The sequence below is a fragment of the Corvus moneduloides genome, chromosome 3, assembly GCF_009650955.1.
Source record: "Corvus moneduloides isolate bCorMon1 chromosome 3, bCorMon1.pri, whole genome shotgun sequence".
Classification (NCBI taxonomy): Eukaryota; Metazoa; Chordata; class Aves; order Passeriformes; family Corvidae; genus Corvus; species Corvus moneduloides.
Window position 1 is genome coordinate 68,461,117 of NC_045478.1, and position 25,646 is coordinate 68,486,762.

At 37.6% G+C, this 25,646-nt stretch overlaps 1 protein-coding gene across 5 annotated transcripts in view; it reads left to right on the forward strand.

Annotated features, from left to right (window-relative positions):
• UTRN (utrophin) overlaps window positions 1–25,646 on the forward strand; it is a 356,686-nt gene that overhangs the window by 141,796 nt on the left and 189,244 nt on the right. For 4 of the 5 annotated variants that reach the window (XM_032102122.1, XM_032102120.1, XM_032102124.1 and 1 more), the window contains 10 exons: window positions 270–420; window positions 1,763–1,938; window positions 2,824–2,959; window positions 3,987–4,136; window positions 5,318–5,402; window positions 6,957–7,162; window positions 8,333–8,450; window positions 11,546–11,751; window positions 13,250–13,404; window positions 18,747–18,936. In XM_032102122.1, the coding sequence (XP_031958013.1) occupies window positions 270–420; window positions 1,763–1,938; window positions 2,824–2,959; window positions 3,987–4,136; window positions 5,318–5,402; window positions 6,957–7,162; window positions 8,333–8,450; window positions 11,546–11,751; window positions 13,250–13,404; window positions 18,747–18,936 (1,573 nt within the window). Of the gene's footprint in view, window positions 1–269; window positions 421–1,762; window positions 1,939–2,823; window positions 2,960–3,986; window positions 4,137–5,317; window positions 5,403–6,956; window positions 7,163–8,332; window positions 8,451–11,545; window positions 11,752–13,249; window positions 13,405–18,746; window positions 18,937–23,322; window positions 23,906–25,646 lie in introns of those variants that run through there. The other variant, XM_032102125.1, reaches the window with a different exon arrangement.

A 25,646-nucleotide genomic window follows, 5' to 3' on the forward strand; every position in this document is an offset into this window, starting at 1 on the left:
AATTAATCTTTATTTTTTAAGTGGTAGAAACGAAAGTTTGCTTAGGACTGCCCGTTCTTCCTTCAGCTGGAAGTTAATGACAGTCTGTGCTGTTGGCTTTCACCACAGCTAGCTACTGTGCCAGGAAGCCTTCAGTTACTAGGACTTGGTTAATCAGGTTGTGTGTTAGTCTTTCTGTTCTGCAAGGCAAATCTACGCAGTGGAGTGGGATTCCTAGCCTTCTAACTGCAATGGTTTGGTTAATTTTTCAATCCTTTGGTTTCCCACAGTTGCTTTGACAGAGCGATTGAGGTGTGGAGGCAGTTCCACTGTGATCTCAATGATCTCTCCCACTGGATAACAGAGGCTGAAGTGTTACTGGCTGATGCCCGTGGACCAGATGGCAGCCTGGAGCTGCAGACAGCTGGGCTGCATCAGCAGGTATGTGTGAATCGGGCAGAAAATGAGCAAGATGGAAAAAGCCTAGATTTTTGTCTAAAATTGTAGTTTTATAGATAGACATATGGATTTGCAGTGGGGCTGTCCAATTACACTTCAAAAAGCAGTAACTCTTAACATTTCTATTTTGGCTGCAGTTTAAAATTTATTCTTGGGGAAGAGCTCAACTCCTGCTTATAGTTTGGGGTTTTATAATTATTGCTCTTACTTTCAATTAGGATAGGTTTGAGATAATTTGATAAATCAAATGTTGGCATAATTTGTCAGTTTATAAGTTTTGTTACAGCTTCAGAAATATGTTAATCAGATAAAAAATCCAGTATATTATTTCACTTGCTTTCAACTCACAATTTTAAAAAAAGGACCTCAGTGAAGGTCATTTGTTACTTAGCAAATTATTTATTGAAACAAATTACTTTTGAAGATACTACCTTGTATAAACAATCTAGAAAAAGAGAAGATTCCAAATACAGGGGTTTTATGTTTGATTTTTTTTTTTCTTCTGATTTTAGTTCTGGAATTTAGCTCTCTGATGTCTTTTTAGTTATTTTACTTCCTTTTAAATAAGGAGAAGAAAACGTAACTTTAAGGATCAAGGCTTTTTTTTCTTTTGAGAATATTAGATATCCAAGTGTCAGATGTGTGTTGTGAAAGAAAAGTAAGTTCTATATAAGACACAGCTTGTGTTTTATCCTTGCTGCTGCTTGAAGTTTTCTTCAAGAATTTCACTTCTCTTTTTTGAAACATCTTATTCCTAATCTAGTTGCAAAGATATTTTTGCTAACAGTGTAAGATTTTTGCAGTGGTTAGGGATGTTCGAAAATTTAATCCTGACGTCTTGTGACTTTCTTTAGCTTCATGAATTTTCTGTGGATCTAGGATGATGGCAGCAATGCCATAGTTACCCTAGCTAAAATACTCTGAAGTTAAAGAAGTATCTGGGGTATAGATTATGAAAAGAACAGGTTAAAAGTCATACCATCTGTTAGAACCACTAGGAAGTGCTGTACATTAATAGAAAAGGAATCAAATATGAGTGTAGATTTTAGCATAGATGGCTTAAATGAATTCTTGTGATTCTTTGTAGTATTTGCAGCCTATTCTGTGTCACTATCTTTCTATGACACTTAGAAAATTGAATTAGATTCAATAACAGAACATTAATAATTTTGATCAACAGCATCCATTTCTAAGTAAGGTGGTTTTAAGTGCCTGTTTTTAGTAAAATAATATGCACCCAGGATTCATCCTGTGTCTCATGAGCCAGATCAAAGTCACTTTAGGTCAGTAATAAAATTCTGTGTGGCTTTTACATTTCTGACAGGAACTCGAAGAGGGAGTCAACAGCCATCAGACCAGTGTTTCAGCATTGAACAGAACTGGAGAAGGGATCATACAGAAACTGTCTGCTACGGATGGGAGCTTCCTACAGGAGAAACTGGCAGGATTGAATAGACGCTGGAAAGCAATCACAACAGAGGTCATGGATAGACAACAGAGGTAATAAGTTAATCAAAATTTGGATGTCTGACCAGATGCAATAAGGAGAATTTCATTTAGTAGACTCTGGGAGAGAGTGCATTCTATTGCACCCTGTCATTAATCTGAATTTCCCTAATGTTCAGAGCTCTGTTTGGAACTGTTGTCTAGACAAATTTCTCATAAATCCACCTGCACTTGACTGCTTAGTAAGTCTTTGTTTAGTACAACTCACAAAATGACTACCACAAAACTACTTTTCTTACACTTTGTACTTTGTTTTTAAAATAATTTCTTTATAAAGCCAGACTTTTTAGGAAGAATTGCTCAGCTACTTTCTCTGGCTGAAGCTGAACTGTAAGTACATCGCATTAATTTTTATTTTATCATTGACATAGATACACTAATTGAAACAACTTGTATTGTTCTTGAACCACAATATTGTAAAGTAAGATATTTATGTAATTATGTGTTTTTAACATCCCCTGATACATTTAGAAATGTAATAGGAACTTGCTTAATTACTTAGTTTGAGAAATTTCATTAAAGTTTTATGTGATTTAGGGAAAGTATTATATATGTCCTTAAAACTTCCAGGAGAAAAATTCAGTGGCTTTATAATGACTTGCAATGATTAGGCGTGTAGGTGTTGTCATTACTATTGCTTACGTTTAGTGTGTTCCGCAGTCTTTTAAAAGGCTGTTTTGTGACTTTGGAACTAAAACACATCTGTTTTGAAGGTAGTAGTATTTATTTGCAAATATCTTGCATTTTAATGATGATGGTAGAATCTTTTCATGATAAAAATGAATCCTTTAAAATGCTCCCAGCACTGAAAAACACTTGACTGTGGCATCAGAATTAATGTAGGACTGATGTGCTGGACTTTTTGTTTCACTTTTTAAGGCTAAAAGGAGAGAACCAGCAGCTGATAGAGTACAGAAAGAAGCTTGATGAGCTGCGTTGTTGGTTAGAAAATGTAGAAAATGCTCTGGACACAAGATTTACGTTCAACCATGAAGAAAACTTGCAAGAATTACAGGCAAGATTGATTAGTGTGTTTATGTGTATACATCTGTAAGTCTTGTGTAAAGCATCAGGACATGGCTTTTGGGGAGGGGAATTTTCACATTGCAAATAGGCAAAGAAATATTATGGTTGTGTGAGACAATTTTGTGAGATTACTTACACAGGCAGGATGCACCCTGAAATGAAGTTGGGTTGAGTTGGTAACTGTTATGTAGCCAGAAGATGATGTCTGTGTATGAAAGAGTGAGAAACAGATATACTACTGATAAAATTTAGTAAGTAGAATTTCACAGGAGATGATGTTGTGTGTGTGTCAGCTTCGTAATTGCTAAAACCTGTAGAAGAAAGCTGATAACCTTAAATGGTAAGTAATACCATTGTCCCATTTACTGGGCAATTGTAATACTTTTTTATGTGTGAGATTTTATTTAATCTGCTTTTTAAACTGTAAGGGTTTTGGCCATTTCAAGTAAGCTGTGTGCATATGTATGTATTTTTCCTGTTTATTTTGCGTCTGGCTTTGACAACAAAACGTCTTTGGTTTGTAGGATGTGTGAAAGAGAATGTTTCTGAAATACTAAAAGAACGAGAGGAATAGTCAGTCCAACTAACCTGCTTGCTCATTTTTTTAAAAATCAGTAATTTAAAAAAAAGGCAACAAAAAACCCAACAAAATCCCAACCAACCTCTTTTGGACCAAATCTAGGTGGGAAGTCTTGAACAAGTGTTTATAAATGATGTAAAGTGGCTGCAGTTGGGTTTGCCTAAACAAATTGACTCACGTCAGCTGAGTATTTGATGCCTGACTGTCATCAAAGTGTAATTTTTCTTGTCATCTGCCTTAATATAAATGCCAGAAGTGAAACATAATAAATGTTTCAATAATTTCTAGATCAAGCATAGAAACCAAAATAGAAGCTATTCTGTTTATGTTCAGGGAAATGCCTAATATTGGAGTTAAAAGAAAGCTTTCCTCCTCCTTTGCTTAAGCATGTATGCATTTTATTTCATTTCATCTAAAGCTCTTCTGTCCATTTTAGGTCTTAAGTGAAGAGATGGAAGTACTGGGTGGCAAACTGGAATGGCTGAACAGAACTGAACCTGAAGTGCTGTTGGATAAAAACGTTGGTCTTCAGGAAAAAGACAAACTTTCTGATTGCCTGCAGTCCCTCAATGTGAGGTGGAATAAGGTGTGCATTTCTTCAGTATTGGGTACCTGAGGCTGAATATAGTGATATACTTGGAATGGTTGTTCTCCTTTTCATGTATCTATGACATGTGGTGTGTACATAAAATGACTTGGAAGCCATGCAGGAATGATCAGGAAATGTACCCCAAACAATTTTCACACGAAAATACTGATGGACATTTTTCTGTCAGATTGAGTTAATTTAATTAGCTTAGGTTTTTCTGTTATTTTGGTTTGTTTTTTTTTTTCTTTCATGTAGGCTTATTTTTTTGAAAGATGGATCAAAAGTATCGGCTAGATCAAAAATATTTTGCTTATTTGAGTCAAACAGTAATGTATTAACTTGAAATTGAGAGAATAAATCTTTGCTATGTAGGAAAGTTGAATGCTTGTAGCAGTTAAGAAGAAAAGAAATGAAGCTGTGGTAAAGCTTAGTAAGAAAATCTTATCAAGTGTGTCTGGGTTTCTTCTTAAGCATAACTGCTATAAATTAGAAACTCCTGTGTTCAATCTCATTGGAAAGGCTGGTTGGAGTAAAACAATTTTTTTCAAGCAAAGCCTGGAGATCCAAATGAAGAAAAAAATTAAATTATTTGAGATTATTTTATGGATGACACAGGTAAGAATGTATTGGGGAAAGGGGCATTTGATAGTTCAGAGAAAGAAAAAAGATGTGTTTTTACCAGTTCAGCCATGAAAATGGGGATTCCCCCACTGCTTTGTATACTACATTTCCCTCACTGCATTTAAAAACTTTTAAAAAGCAAATAGGCAAATTTGTTTTCACTACAATGGAGTTGTAACATTTTTTCCTTTTTCAATTAGTTCCCTATTTCTCTACTTTTGTGCGACTGACAAATTATGCTTTGCATCATCTTTTCTTCAAAGTATATTCAAATGAGTTATAGTTTTGGTGCTTAGACAGTAAAAAACATGTAAATGACCAGTCTACCATAGTTTATTTATTTCTTCTCAATATTTAGGTATGACGCTGGGATCTTTTGAAAAAAAACCACTTGAGTACCTCTTGAAGTTTTTATTGTTTTTAAAGGATACCTTCAAAAAATATTTGAAATGTATCTGAGGTGTGGTGTAGAATATTTTGTCTTTCAATAAGAGATTACTTTTCTGCCATTAATATAGGTTGTGTTACTGTTTTTATTTCTCTCTTCTGGTCTGTAGGTGTCCAGAGAAGTGCCTGACAAAGTGAGAGAATTGGAGGCATTTGCTGGGCAGTCCCATCTTGTTACGAAGACAAAGCCTTCTGGTGAGTGATTAGTCCTTCTGTTCTGCTTAATTGTCTTGAGTGTAATCCTGTCTGCAGTCAAAAGTAATTGAAAAAGGAAAAAACTCTATGAACTTAGACAAATATAAATAAGAAATGTTGAACCACAGTGCTGTACTTAAGGCTGCCTTCATATTACTGTGGGAGAGACAGAATGTTTGGGTAGGGAAGAAGTCACTCTACTGTTCAGGTCTGGGGGAGTCTTTTGGAGTTCCTCTAAGAGTTTTGGAATGGAGAAAGGTTTTAGTAAGGCTTAGGCTTCTTCATCAGGTCTAGGTACAAAGTAGAAACCAAAATAGCTGTGTTTGTGACAGGCTGGTTTCCTGTGGATTTGGGGTCATACCTTTGACTAATTAAGATCCACTAGAAGCTTTCCATACAGCTAATTATTTGTAAAGTATCTCTTGCATGCAGAATTTTTGCAGTCCTATAAATAAAGGCCATTCTGCTTCTTTTGGCTCAGTTAGGGACACAAATGGATCTCCCTTATCTGCTAGATACTTACCTTCCTGAATGTCTTAGGGAAGGCTGTCCAAATATATGTTCTTGTATGAGGCACTGACACTGGTCATATTTTCAAGTTGTTGGAGGCAGTTCAGCAGATACAGATTGTAAACAAAATGCCCAGGTCTCCCTTTTGGAAATTTAGGTAAAGACAACAGCCCTTGCCTGAAAAAATTTGCAACTCAAACTTCAGTAAATTAACTCACTAATTTTTTTTTTTTCTAATTCAGCATCAGTAAACAAAATTTGAGGCAAACCAACTTCGGTTTAATCCTGTTAAAAACCTTGAATTCAGCTTGTTCTCCTTTCATACAAGGTGTTTGTTAAACAAAGCTCCTGTGTTTCATTGTTTGAGGGAAGTGTGAAATATTCATGCTCCAGCTTGATGTGACTTAACGTTTCTTGGAACTAGAACACGACTTCTGGAGTGAATCTTACTATTCATTCACCTCATTCCTCACTTCTTTGTTGTGTCAGGTTAAAAAGATAGAAAGGATGTGACTGAACTAGTGGGCATCTGTCCCTGCCTCAGACAGCCGTCGAATGCCAAGTCCATGAAGCATCTATTGCAGAAGCTTGACTTGTGCTTATTCTGAGCCAAGAGTGGAGAATACCTTTTTGCTACATAATAGAAAACTGAGGAAGACAATTCTAGATGTTTATCTTAAAAAAAGTATTGGGTTTTATGCTTCATAAGGGTCAATTCCCTTTTGTATCAGAGAATGTTTAGCTTCATTTTATTAGATTTAATGTAATTTGGTTTTTGCAAGTTTTCATCTTGTTTATTTTGAATTTAGGCTGAATCATTAGGATGAGTCTTTGGCATGCAGTAAAAAAAATAGCTGCCTTAAACGTGCACAAGAAATTTCTGATTACTTAGCTTCTGGTTGTTAAAATACAGTTTTTGCTGTGCTTTCTCTATAGATGCTGTTCCATATTTATAGGAATTACAAAACATCCCTGTTGTTCCAAGAACTGCTCATATGGCCATGATTACTTTTTCTTTAACAGAACCCCCACACTCTGTTTCAGATATCCAAAAGGTGGTGCTAGCATCTTCTTCATTGGAAATTCCTGTTCAGACGCAGCAGGCTTTGGAACTTTCTGCACCTGCTGATCTGGACAAAACTAGAACTGAGCTGGCTGACTGGTTGGTACTGATTGACCAGATGCTCAAGTCAAACATAGTCACTGTGGGAAATACTGAAGAGATCAATCGGACTATTGCACGAATGAAAGTATGTGTTTTTGTGAAGGCTAGTAGAAAATTGTCTCATATTTTTAATAGTTTTTGCATTCAGTAAACAAATGAAAAGTAATTAAGGTGTTTAAAAACAAGGGGAAAAAACCCCTGACTGCAACTAAATGCATAACATGAAAGTTACACTTTAAATGATGTTCTTATTACACTCCTTTCTCCTTCAGAGCCATTTCCGGTTAATTCTTGTATCCCTGTGTGAGCTAAGCACTGTTATATTTTTGTTTAAAACAAAGAAAATGGAGAATATCTCCTGACACCTTTTGGGGTTTGTATAGTTAACTTACCCTGAAGACTTTGGAGAAGCTTCATGTTTGCTTAGTGGGTGACCTTTGATTCACTCTTTACTGGTTTCTAATGGGTTTTGTTTGCTGTAGTTACACTAAATTGATTTCCAGAGGCATGCTAAGAAGATTGAAAATTGTAACAGAAATGCTTATGATGTAAATGTTTTATTTCTGTTGATAGCTCATGCTATGTTGAACTGTGATTAAGGGCGGTATTAGTGAGATGTATGCAGCTGTTAAGGTTCATTTTATATGACTTAATATCAATTAACTAAGTGTAGAGTAAAAACTGTAGGCTAAACAAGTGCTAAACTGTTTCTGTGAGTATCTCACATAGTCTGGAATTTGAAAGAATAACATGATGTACAGTAGCTTTGGAAATGCTTTGCTTTAACTGTATAATATTTGTAATATGTGCTTCTGGTACATTGCCATAGTAAGAGAACAACAGTTTATAAAACAACATTATATGGTCTGATTGTTCCTTACAGTTGTTTTCCTTCTTCACTTTCCTCCTGTACCCACTGCTGCTTCTGAGATATATAAATGATGACAGCTTGGTTAGGAGAAAAATAAGTTATGGAGGAGTGAAAAATAGATATTGGAAAACACGGGGCAACAACTGTGGTAACTGTGGCTTGTACAGTTAACTTTCACCTCTGGATTTTCAGTAACTGTAATTTACAATATTTTAGCTTTTTAAAGCAGTGCTATAATAATGTAGCAATTCAAAGGTTAAAGTATTGATGGGACCAGCAGTATCCTTGTGGAGACACATGTGGTTTTTTATCTACAAATAATACAGATGAATTTAACTAATTTCTACTTTTTGGACTTAAAAATCATATCCTAATTCTCAACAGATAACCAATGCAGATATGGACCATCGGCACCCGCAGCTTGATTCTGTTTTTACATTGGCTCAGAATTTGAAAAATAAAACTTCCAGTTCAGACATTAGGACAGAGATCACAGAAAAAAGTAAGTTTCTCCATCCTGTGTTTGTGAATACATTGTTTCCATGGCAGTAAAAATCTTCATATCTTTCTCTTAAATTCTCAAGTGAGCCTAGCTGAAGTTGCCTGCCTTGAAAAGGAAAAGAACACTTGGCAATTAAGTGGCTTTCATTTAAAAAGTCTAATGAAAATTCCTGGAACAAGAATTGCTGCTTGTTTTTTTGACTGGCCATTTTTTCAGGTACAAAGGTCAATAGTATTGCTGGAATTTCAAAACATTTTTTGAAGAATTTGGGTTGCTTCACAGCCACAGGGATGAGGATTTTATTTATTGAGAAAAGGAGCTAATCATGTGTCTTTGTTTTTGTTGGACTTTGAGGCACTGGACAGTTAAAAACATGAATGTACTGACTTTAGGACAATGAGTTTGCATGTGTACTTTGAAAATTGTTGACTGACGGTAGAGATTTTAAGTCACTGACATGTACTTGAAAATTTAATTTCCAATTTAAAGGCCCCCACTCCCTCTGAAAATTTATTTTACTGGTACTTAAGAAATGTCCAATTGTCACAATTTGAAACTAATGGACAATCTGGTTTTGGAAATCTTAAGATTTGCTGGTTGCTAAGATTAGAAAATTCATGCAGCAGGGAATACCATAGTTAGAAGTAAAGATGGAAAGATATATTTTCTTATGTTCCCCTCTGTAATGTAGTTTTCCTTTACTACACCTACATGAATTTCTTTGGTGTCCATAAGACTCGATGTAGATGGTGGGCTCAGATAGAAAGCCCACAGATGGGTGGCTTTTCTGGGAGTCTGATGAGATGGCATCTGCTGTCTGAGGTTCACAGACTATGGATTGGTAGGGGGGAGTAAGACTCAAAGAAGCAACTTAGTTTTGCAGTTACTCAGAACTAGGGGTCAGGTGGAAACTCTGGGGAGGATAATAACCATGTACTCCATGGGAGTCTGTCAACGAGGGGACATTGGGTCAAGCATTCCTGATTCTTCAGAAAAGCTGAACAAGAGGTAAAGGACTGTATGTTGAAAGTTTGAGTTCCCCTATAGTCATGCCCGTCCAGGGTGGGAAAAGAGAAGCTGTATATTGTTCCATGGATTAAGCTTCCAGTAGATACTTTCAATGTGTGTGAAGATTTTCTGCCTGTCATAAAACATGAAAAAAAAAAATGAAGGTTTTGTTACTACTGACATTTGTTAAGGACAGTTTGCTCTTTGAAGAAAAGTGAAGCTCGGGTCTGCTTTAGGCACCTCGTTGTTTAAACACTGAGTATATACAGACACTAAATATTTATCAGAATATACTGATGTCCTACAACCTTCTGTGAGTCTGCTCTGTGTCATTAGACAAAGCGTAACTATGCAAATGCATAGGAGCAAAGAAAAGCTCCCAATTGCTTCATAGACACTGGGAATTTTAAAAACAGTCTAATCAGGAATCCTTTCCAATCCTTCTGCCTGTGATAGCAGACTGGTGCCCATGACAACTCTTTCTAGGAACTTACCTCTTGAACCCACTGAATCCCGAGGCTACCAGGAATGTCCCTATTTTTCTGTCCTGTTTTGCTGGAGATAGAAAAAAGAGTAAATATGTCAGCAGTGTAGAGAGTAAGGTTCGTTAATAAGAAAAAGTATATAAATAAGTATTTGTTCTATAATAGTAATGCTACTATGTAAATGTCAAATATCTATGCTTAAAAATTGATCCACAAGCTGCCTGTGGGTTGAAATGGATGAATCTGTATTGCACAAATTATTAGGTTTGTCCACCAGCATGGTGGAGTGATATTTACTCTGACAGGTGGGCTTTGCTGCCACAGTCTTTGAGAGCTTTGTGGAACTACACAGAATATTGTTGAATGTATTAAAGTTAAGAGATTTTTCTCAAGCAGATGAAGCACAGTGGCTTTGTATAATTGCAAAAGGTTAAAAAAAAAGTAAAGTTCACTTAAATGGTTTCAGTTTAAGTACAACCTTTGACATTTTTGCTTCATGGAAAATTGAAGTGACTTGAGTGTCAAGCATGTTAATTTTCTAATAAAACTGCATACTTACTGTTAAAATAAATACATTCAGTGTCTTACATACTGCCTACCTCTTACTGCTCAGAGTGGAGAGATGCGCAAGAAATCCAGCTTAGTTTTTTTGGTTTTGATTTTTTTGCATTTACTTTTTTACCACTCTTTTTTATTGCATTCTTTAGTGATATAATTTGTTCCCTATAACTGTCACATCAGGTAGTAGACAAACCTGTTTCCACCTCTATAATCTTTCAAATAATACACTTGCTTTAATGGTCTGTAAGTATCCAGGAAAATGTATGATGCCATGCATTTCTCTCCAAAGACAGATTCACTGCTTTTTGTAATGCACAATTTTTGTTCTAGGCTCTTACATTGTCTTTTTCACTCCTTGTTTATTAAAGGTTAAGTGTGTTTATCCATCACCTAATTTAACTATTTATTGAGAGAGGAATGGAATACTTGAAGGAAGTGGGGTGTACTCAATAACTTCTCTGTTCTGCCATCTACTTAAGTCTTAGAAACCTGTGGTGGAATTAAATTGCCAAAGTAGGTTGTTACTGGAGTGTTTCTACCTTGGCCAAAATTGTAGTACAGGTGCCATGAGACTCTTTAACACACGATGGTCTGGAATGCTTAGTTTGCTTTGTACAAGCTATCTAAACAGTATTTGTTTACTTATTTATTTGTACTGGTTTAAGTTACAGATGCACAAAGATGACTTGCTGGTCCTATCACCCTAAAATTGTGCTCCTTGGAGCTCTGCTGCTTGTGTGTCTCTGCAGTGCATTTTCCCACATGTGTGTACTTAAAAAGTAAATAAAGCCTTTGAAATATTCTAGAAATAATAGTTGTTACTTGTATGCTGACCTGCTTAAACAAGAGGAAGCCAAACACCTGAATTTTTCATTTGCTTCTGTGAATGTCAACTACATGGGGAGCTGAAGTACTGAATATGGAGACTATTGTGTTTGAGAATGAGTTGTATTATTAGCTTTTGTCCTGAAAATTAAGAGGTAGTTATGGCTACTTGTTCATTTGCCTCATATTTTGCATGTTTTGTGTTGTCCTCCCCAGTGGAGAAGCTGAAGAACCAGTGGGACAACACCCAGCACAGCGTGGAGGTGCGGCAGCAGCAGCTGAAGTACATGCTGACAGACAGCCTGCAGTGGCATGAGCAGAGGCAGGAGATGGAGCACCTCATGGAGCAGTGCGAGCTCCGTCTGCGAATGCTCCTGCAGGCCCCAAAAGAGATGCTTGCCAAACAGATTTCAGAGAGCAAAGTAAGGCCACTTATGCCTATTTTTTTTCCACACCAGATTCCTCAGTCCTGATTCCTGTGTAATGCTATTGGATTCAATTGATGAGTGAATATGCAATTTAGTTGTTGTACTATTTTCTGTCTCTTTTTGGGCATGATGTTCTTAGTTGTCTATATTTTTCAATATATCCGATTTTCCAAGAATCACATTCTGGGAGGTAAACAGGTGGCATGCGTGCATGTGTGTCTTTGAAAACTTACCTGAAATGAGTATAATATAGCATCAAAGAAATGATATTATGTAAAGAGCTTGAACCCCAGACCAGTTAAAGTTTAATGCTACTGCCACAGAATTGACTTCATAGAAGTATTTAACAGTAGCTTAGGAATGGGCTAAGGTATTTAAAATTGTCCTGAATTTCACTTCTGATGGGTAGCCAGGCATATCCAATGCTCTTTTTGTTTTTTTTTGGATTCCATGCAATCTTTGATGCTTTTTATATCATGTCAAGCGTGCTGCGATAAATCTGTAAGTCTGGTGCTCTTTGTCCTGGTGGCTGTCAGAAAAAGGGCAGGCTGTAGGCGGCACAGTATGAGAACTAAAGACACAAAGCAGTGAGGAGAGGCTCTTATTAGTGCAGTATTTAGAACAGGCATATCATAGAGTTTTAAAAAGTATGTGCATATATGTATACACACATATATATTCATGAAGGGGCAATGTAGGGGTACAGTTGGGTGTGGAAAGAGGCAGGGAGTATGACTGTGAGAGTTGCTTACCAATCCATAGCTATTTAAGTACACAGTAAAGTTGTGTGTTTTTCACAACTATCTGACTTGTGTCTATCTCTAAATGAGCAGGGAAATAGAAACTGATTGTTAGGTCTACTTTGTTTTCTTAAGTGAAAGCAGGCCCATGCCCAAAGAGAAAGCTACAGAGGCCATAATATGCAACTGCATATATATATATATGGAAATATTATTTTTCATTTAGAAATAATCTTGAGTTTAGATTCTCTAAAGTCAAGGTACATTACAATTACCCTACAATAAACAAACGCTTCTAATATATTTTCTTAATTTTAAACAAAAAAAAACCAAAAAACCCCAAACCAAAAAACCCCAAAGAATGAAATCAAATTCTCAGAGTGCTCATTTCATTTATGCTACTTTTAGATGCCGCTTATATTGCTATTTTAATAATTCAAACTTATTCATGCTACTCAAAATACAGAAGTATTTTTATTTCTGTTGCCAGTAGAATATAAAAGAGGATTTCTCTAACCTCTGGTGGTTCAGGCAAATACAACTTTTTCGCACCTATTTCTGTTTTGATTAGTTTGTTATCAGGACACATAATATCTGTAGATTTTCTCTTTAAGATTTTACTTCTGGCTGAAAAACATGCACATTTTGCTTTTTAGAAAAGAGGAAAAAATGAGTTGTTTATAATATGTGATAAAATGCATAATATGAGAAATAGTCTGATTTTAATCTGTCTCATTTGGAATTGCTTTTAGCTGTTAGTACAGGATTTGCATAGAGGTGACATCACAGTAGCAGCATTCAATGATCTTTCTAATAAACTACTTCGAGAGTATCGTGATGATGACTCAAGGAAGGTGAAGGAAACCACTGACCAAATGAACACTTGCTGGGTTAATCTGAACCAAAGGTAATTACAGGATTTCACTCTACCTGTAGCAGCTGGTGTGTTAAACTTGCATTCTGTGTATATGTGTGTATTGTAGTCTCTTCTCTGCGTGCTTTAGTGCAGCATTTAGGGCTGCTGTGGATAATTAGTTAATTGCAGTCAAGCTCTTTTGGTGATTGAAATTCCCACAGTTCACAATGGAAAGCTTCTGTATGACTTCCCATTCATGTGGTATATTTTTAAGCAGAAAAAGAAGGGACTCATCATGTTTTGTTTCAGGTTTTCTTGTGGCTATTACTCTCTTAAGTGTCTTTGAAAGTTCCTCTCTTGTTCTTTATTGCTGGTATGATTTATGTATTTGTAGCTTGTTATTGTCATTTCTTTTCATAAGGCTGTAAGTGTTCAGCTTCATCTTTCCATGTATTAATTCATTATGGCCTTCCATCTAATGGAAACTTCCCCTGAATGGGGCTGTGCTTTGGGTTCTCAAGTGCAATCCTTCTAGTACTCCCACCTGGAAAATACTTGACCTGTAGGAACTGAGACTTAATTGAAACATCTTTCTATTCATCCTCTATTTAAGATGTATCTGCAGATACGTCACAATAAAAGGATTGTATTTTCCTATGCATAATTTTTTTCCTTCAGGGTAATCTAATTTCTGCAGAAATGTTTTTTAGTATATGGTATTGATAGACAATTAACATTTAGAATAGTGTCTGACTCTGAAATCTAAAACGCTATATGCATTGTGGTTAGAAGGAGAGAAGACAAAATTGATCCTCTGTATGTGGGAGTGGGGAAGATGACAACTAAATTCTATATGTATATATGTGCCTGTGAAAGAAGCAGCTGCTTTTGGAATGGGATGTCAGTTACAGGAATGAAAAGCCTATTTAGTAAAGCTTATGGAGCTGATGTTCTCTTGAAGAGTGAGAGAAGGAGAACATTATAGAAACTGTGGAATTATAGAATGGTTTGAATTGGAAGGGGCCTTAAAGATCATCCAGTTCCAAGCCCCCTGTCATGAGCAGACCATGGTCCACTAGACCAGGCTGCTCAAAGCCCCATTCAGTCTGACCTTGGACACTTCCAGGGATGAGGTATTCACAGCTTCTCCTGTTCCAGTACTTCACCACCCTCAGAGTGAAGAATTTTTTCCTGGTTATCTAATTGAAATATGCCCTCTTTCAGTTTACAGCCATTACTCTTGTCTTATCCTTACATGCCCTTGCAAAAAGTCCTTCTCCATCTTTCACATAGGCCCCCTTCAGGCTCTGCAAGGTTGCTTAAGGTCCCCTGGGAGCCTTTGTTTCTCCAGGCTGAACAACTCCTTTCAGCCTTTCCTGATAGGAGAGGTGCTCCAGTCCTCAGCGTATCTTAGTGGTTCTCCTCTGGACCCGCTTCAACAGGTCCACATCCTTCTTATGTTGGGGCCTCAGTGCTGGCTGCAGCACTGGAGGTGGGGTCTCACCAGAGCAGAGCAGAGGGGCAGAATCCCCTCCCTCACCCTGCTGGCCATGCTGCTTTGGAGACAGCCCAGGACACAACTGGCTCTCTGGGCTGCAAGCACACATTACTGGGTGATGTCCAGCCTCTCACTCACCAGCACCCCCAAGTCTTTCTCAGCAGGACTATTCTCAGTAAGCAGGTAATGAAGGAAGCAGAGTAGAACATCATCTTATCCTTCCTTGGAGGAAAATGGTTCTTCTGTCATTTTGTGCTTTGCATGTGGCAGCTTGTTTCCTAGTTAATTAGAGGATGAAGGGAAAGGGCTCCTTGTTGGATTAGCACTGACAGTAGACTAAAACTCTGTAATAGTCTCATTCACATTCAGACTTTGCAGTGTTTATGGCTAGAACTGGCATAAGACTGCCCACTACTCAGAGAAGGTGACCAGAAGGAAGAGCTCCTGCCTGGAAGCCTCTAATTATTTTTGAATCTGCTTAAAGTTTAAAATAATAAGCTACTGCATTTTGTTGTGTATAACTGAAGCTCCTCAATTATCACTGGGGCTACTCTTTGAAGTCTGCAGCCTAAGGAAGGTGAATATCTGCTTTGTTTATTAACTAGTGGCAGAATGTAAAGGACAACTCTAAGAGCCAGTTGGTAGCCAGTGTAACCCTATCTGAGCAACACGGTAGAATTAAAAGGGGAGAATGTGCAAAGAAAGCACCTTTTCAACAGGATGAAGGTTTTTATTTGCTTTAAATGCAAGAAATAGAAATATCAGTGACAAGGCTTACTTTTTGTGGCAGATCTTGGGACATGCGGGGCTTGTACATAGAGTGGACATGTAGCCCTATGGCTTTTGTAAGGACAAATCTGTATTTATAGCATAATGCTTTAAAATACCAGTTTGTTCCCCTACTTGGAGGTTGTGGAAAGGGTCCTTAGTAACATCACCTGGAAGGATTGTGGTCCTGAACAGCACAAGAACAAGAAGATTGTAGCCATGGCATGTAAAGTCAAGGAGCTTATTTTAAAACTGTTGGCATTAAGAGATTGAAGCTCCCCAGCTTGACATTGTGTAAATCGGATACTTTGCCCAGTGGCTATTTGTGTTCCATTTTTATACTTTGGGGTGAAACTATAGTCATTCTAAATGTTTGTGCTGCCTTGGTAATGGATTATAGTTGCTTTCTGTACTGTCTCAGATGTTAGTTTCTGAATTTCTTTTGGTCACACACATGCATTGCAAATTTTTAGTTTAAATCTGAAAAAATAATTGTATAGAACAGAAACCTGAAACAGAGCCATGAAAACTTAAGTAATAGAATAACTTTTTTTTTTCTTGGGTGTGTCTTTGCCAATAGAATCTGCATGGACTTTCTCCACTCTCACTGTATTAAGTTAGCTGCATTTGAAAATAATTCTCTAGCTTCTCCTCAAATTTAGTTCTTGCATCCTGGAAGATGTACAGATCCTATGTCTGTTGAGGCTGCTCTAATGGTATCAGAATTATTTGAAAGTCTGAGTTACATTTTTATAGCATGGGCTAGTTGTTAATCTGCAGTACAGAATTCTCCATTTTCTATTTTATGTTTGAGGCCTTTACTAGAAGGGGATGAAAGTATTTCCATCTGCTCTGTAAAAGTGTTGCTCGCTACTGCTATGGATGTCCTCTTTAAAAACACTCTTAGAACATTAGTTCTAAATTTGTACGTATTTAGTGAAAGGATTGTTTTTCAGCTTTAATTCAAATGTATGGCAGCAGTGGGACGGTAATAGGATTTAATTCTTTCCTTAAAGTTCAACCAAGCAGAAAGCTTGAGAAATTAAAACTAGGATGAACACAATATTCTTCAGTGAAGGTTGTTAACTACAAAGTTTGGGTTGTCTCGATTCCTATCTAGTACATCAGTACATAGACTTAGAGATCTGGGTCACTTAGTGTTTCATCCTTTGGAGCTGTTCTTTTTCTTTGAAGGTCACCTTTATTACCAGTCTGTTCTTCCTGTTGTCACTCCTGTTCTTCCACCTTTGGCCTTAACCCCCTGCTAGGGAAGAAAATCCCTGCAGAGGGAGAGGGTTTTGAAGTTAGAGCTCATAACTGCTTTTACTTTACGTTTTTCTCACAGTTCCTTGGTGTGCTGTAATTTTTTAGCTGGTGCTTATTATCTTTTCTGGACAATATCTACCCAACTACTTGTTATCCCTAGCATGGCTACTTATTATTTTTTCTCAAGACTGGGTGAAGCATACCAGCTGCAAGCGAGAAGCAAGAATGAAGGCTTCTTGCTCTTCCAGTCATTTGCTAATAGCCAAAACTTGGGCAAGCATAAAGTCAGGAATGATTCTTAGATTCTTATTTTGGATAAAGCAATTAATAACAAGTGACATACGTCCTGAGCTCCTAAAGTAGGGGTTGCAAATCCTTGTGCAAATTGTCTCTTAAAAATTAGTTAGGCTAAAACTTAGGAATGTGAGCCTGGCAGAATTGGGGTTGCATGAGGTTTCCTCACAGTCCTTGAAAGAAAACAGCTTTTACTTGTATCTGCCTCATCTGATGTGCTAGTTAACCAGGCTACTTGCTTTGAAATGTCAGTCTGAATGGTACTGAACACCCACTGCTTCTTTTCTAAAAGGAATATTTTAACTAGTACTGAAATTCGCAATTCCTTCATACTGCTGAGCAGTGCTTCTGCCACAGCATGAGGAGGAAAGAAAGCTGAAGTAGATGGGAGGATGCAGAAGACACAAGTTTGGGCCTGTCTGGAGAAATGTGGAAATACCAAATATTGAGTGTTTTGGTCTTGTCTATCTTGAAATTAAATATCCCTTTGCCCCTAAAATCTTACTATACAGTTAGTGCTTGATGTGAAAATAAAATTGAACTTTCTACTTACGCAGCAGCAGCACTCTAGCTGTTAGCTTTGCTAGAAGTTTCTCTACAGTGTACTGGCGTGGGACAGCTTGTTTCTTTTGTCCTGATTTTGGGAGAAGGAATGCTGCATAATAACAGCCTCAAATAGATGAAATTTAGTTTTTCATGCTTTATTAATGTTGCTAATCAGAGCTTTTAAAGTTGCTGACTATAATAGTTTCTCATCTGGGTTTCATTTCAATCACAAGGAGACAGTACTGTTACGCAAAAGTGTAAGGTGATTTATTTCCTAGGAAATTGTTTGAAGTTGCTGATAAGTTAAAATATTTGGATTATGTTGTTATTACATGAAAAAATCCCCTTATGGACACAAATTTTAATATTTTTATCAGTCAGAAATCTTTTATATGACTGAAAATTTGGACTATATTCTGCCAGTCTTTTTTTAGATGTAAGGTTGTTGAGCATGGCTTGACTGTTATGATGGCAGTGTATTATTCTGTTTGTTTGAGTGATAGTGTTAAAAGTCTTGTCTTCTAGCAGAGAAGAACCAGGTATTTGACTTTTCATCCCTTAGCACTTTAACTCTTAAGAATTTATGGCAGTGTTTCTGCTCACTGTAAAAGAGGAACCAAAAATACCCCAAGCACTCAGTGCTTCTACTCTGTGTGGGTTTTGTTGATAGGGAAAAGCCCATTTTTCACACATGGAAATACCATTTCTACCATTTGAGTTAGCATAAGTTGATGATGGTAATACTCTAAAAGGAAAATCTAGGTTTTTAATTAATAACTTAGTTTCTTCTGCATGCCTTTTTAAAAAGGTCAATGACATGTATAACCAGTTCAGGACATCTGTGGGTAGCTATAGATATACTAACCAGAGAAACAGTGATATAAATAATGATAAAACAAGCTGTACAGATGTGTAGTTTCTTAGTAGAGATACCTTTCAGATTTCCTTTTAGTAGTTTCATTATGATGTATATAATGCTGTATGTTGTGGGGGAATATTCTGACACTTGTTTTGTTTTCAGAGCTGTCGATAGGCAGAATTTCTTGGAGACAGAGATGAAGACAGTTCAGGCCTCACACAAGGATCTGGAGAGCTTCCTCAAGTGGCTTCAAGAGGCAGAGACAACAGTTAATGTTTTGGCAGATGCATCCGAGCGTGAGAACACTGCTCAGGACAGTGTCTGTGTAAGGGAACTCAGAAAGCAAATGCAGGTGAGAAACTAAATAATACTGCTGTTATTCAGGCTTTCTTTCAATGGCAAATGTTAGAAAGAAGAGTTATCTACTTGCTTGGGGAAAGCTGCAGCCTCTTGAAAGGTGTTTCCTGAAACAGTGTTTTAGGAGTCAGGTGTATGAAGCAAGCAGATTTGTCTTCCTAAAATTTGAAGTACATACTTTGGTGTATGTCCGTGGCACTGAGGGCTCTTAAATGTCCTTGGAGGGTACATTCAGGAAGTGTACGCCTGATTAAACCAAATCACGTTGTGTGATTGTCCAACCGAACAATTTAATCTACTTCCCTCCAAGTAAAGCCCTCCTGGGCCGCATTGTCTCCTATTTCTGCTTGCCACCTTCCTCCTGCTTTCCCAGTAATCCAAGATGTTGTTGTGCTTGGATTACCTCTTCTCCCTCTCCTACTGCCCAGCAGCTCCCCAGCTGACCTTCCTTTCTTGTACAGGCCACAGACTGGAAATCTGAGAAACGACTGAGGAATTTAATTGACACCACTTACTAAATCCTGCACTTGGGGTTTGGATTAATGTCATCTGTGATCTAAGTGGGTTTGAGCAGCTTATAATGAAAAGATGTTGCTTTTAGTAGTGCATGTAATAGTAATCTGAACATATCTAAGCTGAATTGAAATGAAACAAGACTGTTAGAAGTATCTGATAACAAACTATTCTCGTTAATTGTAATAAAGAGCACAGTATTTTGTGGCAGTTTGTATCTGTTGAAGATGACATGTCATCAATGTTCAAATGATTCTAGTCAGTCAGGTAACTTATCTATAGAGATGTGGCTTTTTCTGATATGCTGAGACTAGTCTGTAGTGGTGACACTTAGAACTTAGTATTACGCTTTCTATTGGCAGCGCTCCCAACTACTGTAATGTAGTGGAGGTGGAAGAGCTAAAACAGGGCACAGGCAGCAAACAACAGAAGGCAGTGCTGTGTGTAAATAGAGTTATTTCTGCATTACCTTGCACTCTATGTAGTCAATCACACCAAGATACAACTGTTATTTCACAATTTGTTTGTTGGCTCATGTGAAGCACCGTGAGTGTGGAAGGTTGTTTGCCATTCTTTGTTGTGCTGCAATCTGATTAAAATTGCATGAGTTGGGCTCTGTGAGGGGACAACTGTTGGGCAAGACTGCCTGCTGTGTGGAGGAGAAGGTCTATAACCAACTCATGACCATGCACATTGTCCTGGCTTGTAACAACTGAAAAGGCAGATGGAGGTGCTGGGGCATGACCTCCCCTGGTTCAGCATCCTGTAACTGGATATAGTCCATCTTTTTCTGAGACTGCTTCTACACACTGTGCACATGAAGTATCATCACTTAACTCACCCATGACCTTATATAATATTGTAAGCCTTTTCTGGGTACCCTAGGAAGTGAAGTAGAGCATGTCAAAGACTGTCATAATGACTTCCAGAATGAACTTTGTCTCCTACCACCATACAGTCTTACTTTAAATGTAAACGAAGACATTCATATAATGTCACTGACAAACCCTCCCAAATCACTGTTTATGTTTTCAAATATTTGTTGAACTTCTGAAAACAAAATGAAGCGCTAACACCTTGCTGCACCTCAAAATATCAAGCCCATTCCCTTGCAAGTTCTTGTTGTAATGCTAGATTTAGTTTAACAAGCTGCAGCTTTCCCTGGGAGCTCAGGGGAGCTGCTTAGGGCAGTGTGACCATTTCGCCCTCCCGTAGTCCGTTTTGGACTGCTCTGCAGTTTTGCTCCAGCAGCTATCACCGTTACAACCAGAGATGGCGAAGGAGGCGAGAACGGTCTCTCCATAAGGGATTAAGAGAATCTTTTAATAGTTACATCTTGTCCCGGCGATCCCCAGAGGCAGAGAGACCTCGTGATCCGGGCGCAGGCGGGTTTTGTCGGTGGAGTTGGGGTACTGGAACCAATAGCGAGAGCCTGAGGGAGTGGCCAGGGGCAAGGAACGGGAGGGGGCTGGGGGGGGAACAATGTGGGATAGGAAAAGCAATGGGTAAACAGATCACCACAAGTTCTTAAGCCGAATATCTGATTAAACAAAGATAATTTCCTGTTCTTCCTCTGTTATGTGATGTAAAATAACAGTGTTGTTCTCTTAGTGCTTTGTTGAATATATGAAGAAATATTGGTTTTAAGGGTAGTGGTTAAATGGTTTTAAGAAGAATGCAGGGATTATAACCTTCTCTGCTCTGTATGAAGATGTCTCTGCTCCTCAAGGCCTGTGCATTAAGTAAAATTTTACTATAAGTTTAAGGTGTGATAAATTCTAGATGAAATGAGCTGAACCAAGACAAAACATGATGGATTTGTTGTTGTTGCCATTGTTACACGTCATGCATTTTCAAAATAGGATCATCTGTTAAACTGGCATCTGGTAATCTGGGAGGACTATCCTCCATTACATTTTGGGCCTAACTTTTTTGGTTGCAGCTCAAGTCACTCTGCTGTGGAATCAGTGATCTGAGCACTTGAAGCCTTGTTTTGCCTTTCATTGTGATACCTGAGGCCAGCAACAGTACTGTGCAAATAATGCTGACTTTGAGTGTGGTAGCAATGTCTTTTCGAAAAGGAAAAATCCACGCTTGTGTCATCAGTCAGTTAAATTCATTCTCTCAGTATCTAAATGTTGTAGAAGTCTTTCCTTTCAGGTTAGTGCCAAAACACTACAGTCTGTGTTGGAAAGTGTTTAGCAGTGACCTGAAAGAGATTAAAACCTAATTTAAAACAGGGATGCAGAAAATAAGGTAGGAAATAGTAAGAAGTAGTGCAATATATGTAAAGTCCTGTGCCTACAGATATGACGGCGTTCAAAATAATTCAAAGATTTTTTGTATTGTAAAAAAAAAAGTCAGCATAAGTAGTGGCAGTTTGTCTCACTGCTTGATTCAAACTTGTAGATTGAAACACCTGAGAAGATAAAAAGCAGAACTGAAGGAAGGAAGGTGTGGACTGTGGGCTCTGTCTTACACAGAAGAGGTTTCAGCTTTTGCACAGTCATTTCTGAATGCTTCCATGGTTTCAGAGTTGTGCTGCATCATAGGTTTTCTTAAAAGATATTTGGTAAGAGCATGTCAGCTAATAATGGTAGGCTCAATCTAGAAGGTTATAGAAGCACACTTCCGGTGGGAATGGATGTAAGCCAGGAGCAATGGCATCCAGAGGAACAGTTCAAATAAGTGGTGGAGATGAGAAAAGACAATGTGCCTGGCAAGGTGAATATGGATGGTAAGATTTCTATATACAGAGTAGAATGTGTGTATCTGTTCATTCAAAATGATCTTGTTAGTGTTGCAGACAGATCAAGAAGAAACCAGAGTACAGGTAAACAGGGTTTATCTAAGGAGTGGTAGAAACATTGATTCAGTCCTAAGAATAAAGGTGAGAAGGTTGTCTTCACATAACTGGTTGGGAAGAGATTTTAAACGTCCTGTATGAACAACCTGAACCTTGCATTCATCTCCTTGGTAGGAAAGTGCCTTAAAAGAGGCAAAGCAGTGTATAATGTGCTGACATCTAAGCTGTGCATTATTCTGGATCATATGAACTTGTCAGGATAGCTGTTGCCTGCATATTGTGTTGATTGATGTGCTTGAAATGCGTAGGTACCTTTTCATGTGGAAATATGCACATTAAATCATATGATTACTTGTAGTGGTGTGCTCCACCTACTGTGTTCAGGCCTCCCTGAACCTTTGCTACAGCAGCCCCTCTGAAACAGGTTTAAGTAGATTCATCACAGTGTCTTTGGAAGCAATGAGTAGCTGGCTCTGGTTATGCTGCAGTTTTGCCACACCTAGGGGTATGTTGGCTGTATTGCATTGGAAGTCCTTGCTGGTAGCAAAACACTTCCATGCTCTTGAATGTCCTGCTGTCATCCTTTGCTGGCTTAAATAATTCTGCTTTGTCATGGGAAATACATCAAAATTATGTTAGCTCTTTGGATTCAAGGATGACTTAGAGAAGGGGCTGATGATGCAACTGTATGCTTTTACTTTATCAAAACCCTATTTTTTCTTGTCTAAAGTCATTCTGGAAAATATGTAATTGGAAGTGACTTGTGAAAAACATTCCTACTTTCTGATGCAAGTGAGAATCCTTTGAGATCCCTTTGACTAAATTAGCTTTAAGAGAGTTTTTATAGGAAGAGGTTTACCCCCTGCAGTTTTCCCTTTTGTGTTTGGTAATCTAGTTTTGAGAAACGCCTGTGATTTATTAGCCTTTAACGTATGGCTGATATAATTAGGGCAGGTATCCCTGTGCTCCTCTCTCAAGATTTATAACACAATCTGTTATTCACTCACTCTACAGCTCTGCCAGAGCTGCGTTCAGTCTGAGAATGAGAGCATCCTTTCCCAGAGTGAGGGAGCAAACACTCAGTCTGCTGATAGAAAGCAGCTACTAGGGAAGAGCAACTGTTGTGATACACTGGAGCCGTCTTCCTGAAGGAATTCTTTTTTTGTTCCTGCAGCTTTCAGGCTTAAATTAATAACCTTTTTCTGGCTATTTAGTGCACTCCTGAACGGTGGCAGACGACTGGCTGCTCAACTTCATTTGCCCTCTGCAAAAACAGAGCTGAGCAGTACCGATTAGAAGAATCTGTGAAGGCTGTTATTTTTTTGCATTTGTTTTGTGGGGTTATTTTAGGAGAAAAACTTATGCTATATCAATCTTCTTTGCCTTTGAAACGTATAAAGCCTGTAGCTTGCAAAAGCAGTCCTGGAAGAGAGCATGCTCAGAAAGCTGGCAAATCATTGTCCAGTGACCGGGAGGAAATGATAGTTGCTCTTCATTTATAATGCAAATTCTGAGGTATCTTCAGAAGTGTGGCAAACTTAAAATGATGGCTGTGGTGAGATCCTCTCTTCAGAAAGTTGTGGTGTTGTTGCATCGTTTACAGAGGATGGCAGTTTCTTCTCCCCGTTACCAGAAGCTTTGTAAGGTAAGAAACGTAAGCCTTAAATGTCGTGTGTGTTTTGCTAACTCTGTTGTCTTTCTGAGATAAAAAGAAAAGATAGTGAGCATGGGGTGAGTGTCAAAATTATCTAGGCTGTCTAGTGTTTTTAAAGCTGTAATGCTGTCCATGTGTGTTTTGTTGAAGAATGCAATACAAAAAAAACCAAAACAGAACAACCCTATGCTTGTCTGACTGATACATTTTTTTTAGAAAAGTGCTCTCTTGCCCACCATTCAAGTCTCTGGAAGAAAACTGTTATGTTCAGTGATTTCATTTGTTTTTTATAAAATAGTACCACTTCTTTTCCATGGGAATTAATTAGCTCTTGGTAAATGTGATTCTTTAACTCCTGTGTACCCATTATGTAGAATAACTGCATTTTTCCATGCCCAGTGTTATTTTTCTTTTGAGAAACTTTTAATTAGCAATGAGTTCAGCACACTAATACGCAGCCATTAAATTCTGACTTCACTGATTGAGTTCTTTCATGGTTAAAAAATCAGGAAAGTTGGAGGAAAAGCATGTTGACATAGGCTACCACTTACTGGTATTTTTGATGGTACCTATTTTGGTGGCTGATTGTTTCTACTCCCAAAGACAGTGTTTACCTTTTGTTTTTTTCATAGGCTCTGTAGTTCTGAACCTTAAGACTATGGTGATAGTCTAGGATACCTAGTAAAATTCACTTTTAAAAGTAGTTTGATCACTCACCAGATTAAAATAAGTGAATAAAATTAATAAATTTAAAACTGATTTGTAAAGTCCGTGAGTTAATACTGCTGCAGTGTGATGCCCTGGTGAGGTGGTGAGGTATTACTAAACTTTTAATACAATGATTCTGTCTTGAAATGTTGCAAAATTATAAAATTATAAAAAAAAGACCTTGTGTAGGTCTTCAGCTGTATATATACTGACATAACCTTACATTAATTCTATTTGGCTGCCTTTGAAATTGTTTTTCTCTTCTTGCTGCTTATGATACTTTAAAACTGTCTGCTTTCTGATGAAAATATGTCTGTGTTTTTCATACAAGGTGTGTGAGAACCAAAGTCTTGTTCTGATGATAAAGCAAAGCCACCTTAACTTGTCCTACTTGTTTCAATCTGAAATGTGCTTTCTGTTATGAGGAATATAAAAAGTCACATCAAGTGAGAGAGATCCCATCCTTAGGGTTTGAAAGTAAGGGAAAAGTATCATTCAGGATGTGAAGCTTGTAGATGAAGTTCTGGCATATGGGGAAAAGCATTGCCGTCAAATGGCTGTTCAGCGTGCTTCAGTTTACCAAGCTGTACTAATAGATGCATCTTTGTTATGAAGAATGAGAGACAGTAGTTTGTGTACATACTAGCTATTTTAACAAACATTCCTCAGTTGTTCTTGTCTATCAGTTGTCATTAAAAAGCCTGTTTGCTTTTGTGAATAAAGCAGATTTTTTTTTCATTAATCTAAAGACATGGGCTATAATTGCCTTGTTTAGTCACTTTTTTTGAATAAACTTGTTTGTAAAATGTTTGTCAAGCTGCTATTTAGTGACTCTTACAGTAATAATTATTTACTAATTAGCCTGAGAGCCCAGTAAATGGTTGCGTACTTAATTTGCTGAGTTTAAATCTACCCAAGGGGTAGTGAAAAAATCTTCTAAAAAGCCATTCTTAAAATGCATTTTCTGATTGAGAACCCATGCACTGATAGCCTTGGGAATTACACATTGCTTAAAATTACACAT